This window comes from Ammospiza nelsoni, chromosome 2 (genome assembly GCF_027579445.1).
Source record: "Ammospiza nelsoni isolate bAmmNel1 chromosome 2, bAmmNel1.pri, whole genome shotgun sequence".
Taxonomy (NCBI): Eukaryota; Metazoa; Chordata; class Aves; order Passeriformes; family Passerellidae; genus Ammospiza; species Ammospiza nelsoni.
This window is the reverse complement of record NC_080634.1, coordinates 70536994-70546799: the sequence shown is the minus strand read 5'-3', so window position 1 is coordinate 70546799 and position 9806 is coordinate 70536994. Positions and strand designations below refer to the sequence as shown.

The 9806-nt window shown below is 47.0% G+C and overlaps 1 protein-coding gene across 1 annotated transcript; it reads left to right on the top strand.

Moving 5' to 3' along the window:
• Positions 1 to 984: 984 nt before the first annotated feature.
• On the top strand, positions 985 to 7184 carry KCTD12 (potassium channel tetramerization domain containing 12). Its single transcript, XM_059493733.1, has one exon. It carries the CDS (start codon positions 1119 to 1121, stop codon positions 2115 to 2117), a length of 999 nt encoding a protein of 332 aa, XP_059349716.1. The 5' UTR covers positions 985 to 1118; the 3' UTR covers positions 2118 to 7184.
• Positions 7185 to 9806: the final 2622 nt, after the last annotated feature.

The window sequence follows — 9806 nt, the reverse complement described above, 5'->3', positions numbered from 1 at the left end:
GCTGTAAGGGCACCTAAATACACAAATATGCACGCAGACACGAGGAGCTCGGCTCTCACGGTGAAGTGCCGCTTGTCAGGCAGCTGGAGGGGACCCCATCGGCGCCGAGGTGTCCCTCGCCACCAGGGTCCTCCCCCGGCCGCCGGGGCATCCCCTGGACGGCGGGGCATCCCTTGGACGGCGCTCCCGGCGCCTCCCGACGGTGCGATCCGTGCGTCTCCCTCCGGGAATGAGGATCGGGGGGCGATTTACGGAGACCTTCATGGGGGTGTCGCAAGCCCGGAACAGGCCGGGGAGCCGCGGGAGGAGAGAGCGGGCAGCACCGCAGGCTCGCGTTTTCTCCTGCGAAGGCGACAGGAGGGAGGGGACACGGTTATCTCGCCGGGGTTCTCATTTGGAGAGGGTTGTGACAAGCCTTAGGAGGATTAGCAGGGGCGCAGCACAGCGCCTTCGGGAGAGCAGCAGCGTCCCGCCGCTTGCCCGCTCCTGCACTTCGGGGCAAATAGGGGGCCCGTCCTGCCTGCGGAGAACGAGACGTCTCGGAGAGGCCGAGGAGCGAGCCGGAGCCTCGCTCAGGGGGCAGGGGAGGCAGGAGAGAGGCGGGACCCCCAAGGTTTTACCCCCACTGGACACGCACCGCTGTGCTCGCCCACGGCGACGGGAGCCGGCGGGCGCGCACCGGGCGGGGAGAGGCTCCCCGAGCAACCGGGGAAGGAGGACCGGGAAAGGAGGGGGGGAACGGGGGACGGACGACGACGGGGGACCCTGCGTCAGTGCAGGGCCGTCCCCTTCTCCTCCCCGTGCGCTCGGCTCTGCCTCCCGCCAGCCTCCCACGCCTCCCGCGAGGTGCGGCCGCGCTACATAAACACGGCCGTGCCGCCGGTGCCGGGGCTCTCCGTTCGCAGCCCGACGGAGGAGTTTGTCCGGCAGCGGGCAGAGGCGCGGCCGCGGAGAGCGCAGCGGCAGCGCGGCTCCGGCGCCAGACGGGGCGGGAGGCTGCGGCGGGCAGCAGCGGAGGGCTGCGCGCTCCCCCGAGGGCGGCGGCCCTGCCGTAGCCCAGGCGGCCGGAGGAAGAGGAGGAGGAGGAAGGGCGTGGGCTCCGGCGGGCTCGCTCCGGTATGGCCCTGGCGGACAGCGCCCGCGGGCTGCCAAACGGCGGCGGCGTGTCGCCCGCGGCGGGGAGCGGGGCGCCGGGCAGCGGGGCGGCCGCGGCGGCGACGGGCGGCTGGGCTTCCTTCCCGGAGATCGTGGAGCTGAACGTGGGTGGGCAGGTGTACGTGACGCGGCGCTGCACCGTGGTCTCGGTGCGCGACTCGCTGCTCTGGCGCATGTTCTCGCAGCAGCAGCCCAGCGAGCTGCCCCGGGACAGCAAGGGTCGCTTCTTCCTCGACCGCGACGGCTTCCTCTTCCGCTACATCCTGGACTACCTGCGGGACCTGCAGCTGGTGCTGCCCGAGCACTTCCCCGAGCGCAGCCGCCTCCAGCGGGAGGCTGAGTACTTCCAGCTGCCCGACCTGGCTCGGCGCCTGGCGCAGACTCGGGCGGTCGCCGCCCGCCCCGCCGTCCTGCACCGCGATGGCTCCATCTGCGCCGAGGAGCCGCCGCCGCCGCTGCTCGGGTACCTGGAGGCCGAGCCGCTGGAAGGCGGCGGCGGGGCCGTGGCGTCCGCCCCGTCGCCCACGGCCAGCCGCAGCCCCTCGGGCGGGCCGCTGCTCACGCCCTCGCAGTCACTGGACGGGGCGGGCGGGCGGCGCTCGGGCTACATCACCATCGGCTACCGGGGCTCCTACACCATCGGGCGGGAGGCGCAGGCCGATGCCAAATTCCGGCGGGTGGCCCGCATCACCGTCTGCGGCAAGACGGCTCTGGCCAAAGAGGTCTTCGGGGAGACCTTGAACGAGAGCCGCGACCCCGACCGCCCTCCCGAGCGCTACACCGCCCGCTACTACCTCAAGTTCAACTTCCTCGAGCAAGCCTTCGACCGGCTCTCCGAGGCCGGCTTCCGCATGGCCGCCTGCTCCTCCACCGGCACCTGCGCCTTCGCTCCCGAGCAGGGCGGCCCCGCCGATGACAAGATCTGGACCAGCTACACCGAGTACGTTTTCTGCCGGGACTGAGCGTCCGCCCGGCCCGTGGCGTGGGGACGAGACAGCCGGCCCTGCACGCCCTCGCACCTACGGTCCCCTCGCGTCCCGAAGGAAGGGGGATGTGAAGCGGGGCTGTGTCTCCCTGTGCTTTTCTCACCCCGGTTTCTGCCTCCACGCACAAGCCCCGGCGCAGCCCCCAGCCCTCTTGGAGCACCTCCTGACGGCCCCGGGGCAGGAGGTCACCGTGTTGTGCCTCGGCTGTCGTGTCTCTGCTTGGCCATGTCCTGGCTCCCACCTTCACCCTCCCTCCTGCATCTCCCAGTAGCTGTGTTGGTAGCAAGGGAGGAGAGAAATATTGGGAGTAGCCAAATGCCAGTCCCACAAAAGCATGCATGTGCACCCAGTCTTTGTCCCTCTCCCCACACAGAGCTGAGGTATAGCTCTGGCAGGGTGGGGCGTTTTAAAAATCATCCAGGCAGGGGCTGAGAAGATTTGAAGTTGCTTTGAGCAACTTCTGTTGAAGATGGCATGACAAATGCCTGTCTTTTCCCATCCCAATACCCTTGTGAGAGAGTTTGCCTTGGTGGGCAGACCCCAAATTGTCCATTTTTAACTCCTCCCTTCCCCACCCATCAAAGCGATGCCTGTCTGTGAGGGACTGTCACATAGAAAGGAAGCCTGACTGTGAGGGGTTTGCACTGGCTCATACTTTATCTGTTGAGATGAGCAATTTTGCAGGAGGCATGCATGTGGCCCTTCACAAGTGGTTGCTCCCATCTCCCATCTTTGCTCCCCATGTCTCTGAACTCCTCCCTGTTAAGCTGGACCAGGTCCTGCACAGTGGGCACGTAAGGCTGATGTGGAAGGACAAATCTGCTGGATAACCAACCATTTGAACAATGAAGTGTCCTCAGAGACACGTGTTTATTCCCTTGAGAGGTAAAACAGAGACACTTTGAAAAATTAAAGTGCTTGTGAATTGTAACTTCCATGGGTGGTCTGAAGTCCTTATAATTCTCTTGAAGTTACTGTCTCTAATGTGGACAGAAATCTCCATGTGTATTTCCTTAAACACCCTCAAAATGATGGGAGTGAGGTGAAGCCAGGCTTGCCTGAGTAAAGGAAGGGCCTGGGTCTTGGGAAGCTGAAATTATGTACATTGAATTAGTGCAAGATGTACATTATAACTGTCATCAAGAGCACCCTTGTTACTTTTTGTCGTGTTCCTGCTGTAAAACTCTGAAGCCAGCAGATGACAAAAATCACGTTTTAAAGAGCCATTTCCTTAGTTTCCATAGCAGTATTTTCTGGGCACTGACACTGTACCTCTTCCTCGACAAACTTAGTGCTTCTTAGAAAGGCTTGAGCCCTCTCCTCAGAAAAACAAGGATGATGCCAACTTTCTTCAGGGGAAATTACTTCTGAGCTGTATTTTGTTACTGCTGAGTAACAGTCTTTCCCAGAGGAGGCAGTCAGAGTCTGCATTGGAACAGATGATCTGAACCGCAGGTTTTACAGAGATTCAGCAGCTCTTTCTAATAAATTTCTTGAAGTCTGGAGTATAAAAGCACTTCCCTTTAAAAACCTAAACTTGATTTAAGAATATGTATAGCCTGTTCAGACAGAAAAATATCCTAAATATATCTGAAGTGTTGAAGAATTTAGCAGTACATATTAAAGGCTTGAAGTTATGTTTTTAAAACTCTTGAACAATAATGCTAGTTCTAGGTCTAACTCCAAATTTAGAAATACTGCTGGCACCTGTATTCTAACCAAAGAATTTCACAGTAGGGCTTTTTTAAAAAACCCAAATTCCTTTGGAAACAGCTATAGCTACATTTCTATCGAGTTTCAGTGCTCAGTCTCTGTTCACTTGGTCTTTCATTAAGTGCATGCACAGCTACATAAAACTGAAAATAATTTGCATCTCCATGGCTTCTTTTTTCTAATATTAGCAAGGTTGTATATCAACATGATTGAAGATGTGCATATGAAAGCACTGGATATTGTCCATTTGTAGATAGTTGTATTATGGAGTATTTTTAAAAGGTTGGAAATGCAAACCTGCCAAATTAGATGAGCAATAAGATACAGTGAGAGGCCAATACACCTGAGGATGGAATGAAGTCTGTTTGTCCTATGCCTTACTCTGAGATGACTTCTTTGTGCTTAACTTTCACCACAAGTGAAAAGACACTGGTCACCACAGCTACTAGGTCTTTACAGTGCCCTTCTCAAGAGTAATGACCGTCTTTTTCTAGTTTCTGTTAAGTAACTCTGAAGTATGTTTTTTAAGATTTTGTATAAAATCAGTTTTCAGTAAAGTGTTCAAATTTGCTCTAGATAGCTTTCTTTTTTTAAGAATCTGCTAGCTTACTAAATCCATCATAGGAGCTATGTATAGGGGCAGTTTTAAATTGACCTTGTGATTTAGTGTACATATATATACAGTATATAAACATTTTACACTAATCATTTAGTTTTTTTTAACAATTTTAGTGCTACAGGATTTCATAATGTATCTAGCTGAGCATTTTCACATTATGTTATGTACATAACATGGTAATGTTTTACTGGTTTCTTATACCTGTGTCAATGGAAAAAACTGAATATGAGTATCATCAGCTTGTAGAACTGAAATTGATGACATATTTGCTTGAATGTGAATCTTCTAGGTGGCTGAATGCATCTCTAAAACAAAGATTGCCTGTCTTTTGATTAATTGTTGCCTATCCCTTTCCTGGCAGACGACCCAGTAATTCTCACTTTTTACGTAAAAATGGATGTAATATGAACAGGATTTTTTTCTAGTCTTTGTGCTAAAAAAATTTTAAGTGTTATTAGTGTTAAGAAATGGGCCTTTAATTTACTGATAACTCATTATCAGTATTGTCAGCAGGCTTAAAATGATGGTGCCATAAATATAACAGTCATTTGATGCTTTGCCACAGAAGATGACACTTTTCTGAACCATTACTTAGTAATGGCAGTAAACTTTTTAAAAGGAAAAATGCTCAAGGCAAAGTCAATTAGTTTTACTTGTCTGTTCTATTGAGAGCTTGAAGAATGGATAAACACAACGACTCTGCTGACTTGTTGACATGAAAACATACAAAAATATAAAGGCACAATACTGGAGTCCTGTCTACATTTTGTAGCTGTTGCTGTTCACAGTTCATGTACTTATGGATGAATGCAGTAGCATTTACAAGTGCTATTAAAAAATCCACAAGGGCAGTCTTTCTTTTAATTAGAAGTTAAGGCATAGGTCTTTTCAGTGATGCATATCATGAAGGGTGATTTTGCATATGTTTGATAGGATGTTTATATTTTTATACATGTAGATAATGAGCCACTTATTCATTCTTATTTTCACATGTATAGCATTGAAAATAAAGATCCTCCTAGGACAAAGTTGCATACCAAATTAAATTTTTGTTCTTTAAATATTAACTCAGTTGTGTGGTTTATGATGTTCTTTTTATTCTCTGTGCAGATATTGTTAGCTTTGTTCTCCCACAGTATCATATTCATAACTTCAGCAAAGACTCCTAACTAAAAAAGCAGAAAAACAAAGAAAATTATGTATACAGAGACCTCTAGTAACACCCATGGCAAGATAAACAGAAATGCATAGTACTCAGACTGCATCATTTCCTTTTAAGCATCACAGAGAATTTTTGTAGTACTGGTCAGCCAATCCTCAGGAAGAAATAGTGATTGAACAGCTTAATTTGGATAGCACTGAGGAATTGTTGAAGTCAAATGTTGATGTTTTTTATGAAGCTAGAGAATAATAACATGAGATACAGTGCTCATTTAATGAAAGAAACATTTATACCTAAGGTAATACATGATCTGAGAGAATTGCATCTAGAATTTTTAATTAGCTACCCTGTGGTATCTAGCAAACTCTTCTAAACTTGTGGTCAGCTTCATAGAAAATTAGTAGTGACTTGTTAGTATAATCCACATGTGAAGTGCCTGTACATTGAATAGTTCTTTCTTGGGTATCATGGTTATACTACAAAGGAACCAGCTGAAGGAAGTTTAATCAACTGTTTAATTTTGACATCTTGATAGTATTTGAGTGCTTTGTAATCATGCGATAATGTAAGAAAGGAGGTCATTCTATGAGCAACAAAACTGCATCTGAAGGCCTCATTTTCTTTGTCCTACTCCTTCTGCTCATCCCTGCCAATTTTGTTCAATTTCTACTTGAAAAAGGAGGCACATTCCTTGACAGAGCCACCTTCTGCTAGGCTGAAGGTTACGGCTGAATTTTGGCTTTGGCCCCCCCGTGAACTACAGATTTTCTCTTTCCTTTCCCTTACCCCGGCATCAGTATTCATAGAATTTGTAAGAATGTAACAGCTGTGAGGTTTTTCAGTTCTTTTGATTGTGTTTAAATTACCCATCAACTCAGAAGTTAAGCGGGACAGATATCCACCCAAATGGACAATGCAAATGCCATGAGCCTTATTTCAGTAGGAAACAAGGCTGACAGAGTAGTGTGATTTATACTTGCCACTCTCTATATAGTCTGAGTGTACTAAATGCCTAAATCCCTATAGAGTGTGAAGGCGGGCGGTCACTCTTACTTTTGCAGCTCTGGACAGTCAGTCAAACTAATGGGTATGCTAGAATGTGTTAAAAATACTTACAGACTCCTAATTTCTGCAGCATTTCCAAGGCTGAATCAAATGTGAGCAGGAAAACATTTTCTGAAGATATGATTTGCCTCAGGGCAGGGTTGTTTTTTGTTCTTTTTTTTTGTAAGAACCCTTCAGTATAGTTTTCAATGAAATATTCGTGCAAATGTGTTATTTATTTAGAAAGTACTTAGTTTTATGAAACCGAATGCTAATTTTGTTTTTCATTAAAATGAGCGGCATGTGTTTTTCCCCTGCTGCTAAACAAAACTCCTGTGTATGACTGCTGAAGTAGTAATGCCACCATTGCAAATAGCCTGTTGGAAATATGCAGCACAACTGCTGTGACAGTCAAAACCATAGCTGGTCAAATTATCACATTTCTTCACATTTTACTCTCCACTGTGCTCAAACTGGAATAAAATTAAGCTCTGTTACACGTTTATTGCTTTGCAAGTTTTTTAACACACACTATGGAGCTTTTGATACTTCTGTCAAAGTTGTGGGCAACTGTGAGTCAGGGATTTGAAGTAGGTCTGTTTCCCTGTGAGGAAATAAAGGCTAGGAAATATTCTTGCACAAAGTGGGAGCAGCTTCAAGTAATTTGGGAAGAATTCTTGGTATCACAGGAAATCAAAGATATTTTTCTGTATAATCCAAGTAATACACACTCACACATTACACCCATCATGCAAACCCAACCTGCCCTGGAAAGCTAAAGTCCTTCATGACATTTACTTGTTCTAGGTTTTATTTTGTATCATCTGGATGAAGGAAATTATTTTGTTTTTCTCCTTCAAAAAAGCTCAGTGTTTAGCAGCTGGGAAGTGACAATGTTAGCTGTACACCTTGCTTCCAGTTAACATTTCATCATCCTTTTTGTTTCAACATAATGCAAAAGGTAGAGAAGTTCACATGGAAGCAGATAGGAATCAGAATCATGGAGTCACTAGGATTAGAATGCTTAGCTCCATGTAGCCTCTGACTTACCATTTGCAACTTAACAATTTTCTCAACCTGGAACTTAAGTAAGTGTGGATTCATTGAAGTTCAGCCAAAGAAATTGAGACCAGAATATCTAGATTGTGATGATGAAAACAGGTCCATTGATAAAGATCATGTGATCTATGTTTTTAATTTGTAATTTTGAGGTAAAGACAGAGCCTTGGTTAATTTATTAAGGAGCAGGCTGTTATTAAAAACAAAATAAAATGAGGGAGCAATCCTCCAATCCTCTCCCACATTCTTGAGGAGGGAATGCAGTGCTGGTGTGATGAGAACAACCTTCTTGATTTCAGAGATAACTGAAATAACCCACAATGTTGCCATCTCAATTCTGTCTGTTTTTCTGGTCTTGGCTGAACTTTAAGGTCACAACCACCCTTAATAAGGGGTCCCTTAGAAAAGCATATATTCATAACTTCCATAAATTTCGATAGAGTTTGGTTTTGACTCATATTTTCCAAATAGCTTAGTGACAATCTTTGTCCTCATATTACAGCAAAGCCTGTGATTATTAGAAGCCTGAAGTTAGTTTTTTCCCTTTAAAAGGGCAGAGACTGTACAAAGAATGACTCTTTTTTTTTTTTTTTTTTTTTTTTTTTTTTTTTTTTGGAAAGGATACAAATGGTGCACTTTCCCTTCCAAATTTGTAGTCTTGTACAAACCCTTCTAATTTTCCCCACCTTGTAAAATTTCCACATCTTTCTATGGCTGACAGCTCAAGGCATGAATATTTCTGAAAGCTGCAAGCACCAGGAGGTCTTGCAGTGATTCCCAGTTGTTCCATAGCAATCCCTTCCTGCTGTGGTCCCTTGTGCAGTCAGAACAAGCTGGGTGGGCAGCTGAGCCCCAGGATTACCCAGTGGCCCTGACCACAGCTTCTCCCTGTGCCTCACTTCCTTCCTGGCCATGACCAAGGAAGCACAGCAGTCCCTGAGCCAGCACAGTCCTGCTGCTGGTGCCTTGTGTGAATAAAGGGGCAGCATTTGTATTCTGGTGCACTCCATGCAGCCCAACAGCCACGAATTGGCACCTCTTCTCCAGGAGATTTCTGACCCACTTATTTCCAGGGTTTGCTTTCACAGTCTGCACTTTATCTGCCATCTCAAGGTATGGTTGGAATATGGGAAAGGTTCAGCTGTTTACAGTAGTCTGTCTAATAGCTTATCTGCCATGGCACTAAAGGGACAATGAGGACAACTCACTTAAAAAAGAATTTTACAGTTCTTTAAAATTTTATGGCCTAAATAAACCATGGAAAGTGCTGCATAAACTATAATACTGGGTAAAGGCACCTTTTCTGTTTAAGGTGAGAATGATAATTTAATCTGTTTTGCTGGAGCACTAGCATATTTATCCTCTTGGACTTGTTTGTATCATTCCAGAGGCTGAAGAGCACTCACCTGCAGGTAACTGGGCCAAACAGTCCAATTTCTTTAGAAAATGTTAGATTAAGAGTATATGTATACAAATGCACCAGTGTTTCTTTTTCTAGAAGAGAAGTTTCAGCTTGACAAATATCAGATTGGATGTTTTCCAACACATCACCTCCTAGGGTTTGAGGACAGAAAGAAATGTCCAGATCATATGGTCTGCCATTCTACATAGCATATGCTGTAGGGCTGCCCCTAACAGAGTCTTTAGTCAGGCAGTGAAATTTCTTGGGCTGTCATCTAACTTCATGGATGATACTGCTTGTGCACAAGAAGACATCACAGTGCCTGGTTAATTGTTAGGCCGTGAATGCCACCAGCTTTGGCTTTCACCCAGAAGGGTCTGCAAGGTCTTCTTCATCGACATCCTGAGGCTGTAGTGAGTGTTCTGCAGGAGGGTATGTACAGAAGTAGCTCCCCTGATCAAGACCTGGGGATGAACTGTCCTGTGGTGTCCTTTGGTTCCCTGCCACTTGTCCCTGTAACCAGTTTTTCGTTGGCACTGCTGATGTGGTCGTGGAGTGGACCAGTTCAGGGAGCTGGTGTAGATGGAAAACTTAGAACAAGGGAACAGGAGAAAGCAGGCTTATTTTCAGCTGGATCAGCTCCCAGAATGGGCTCACAGCAAAATG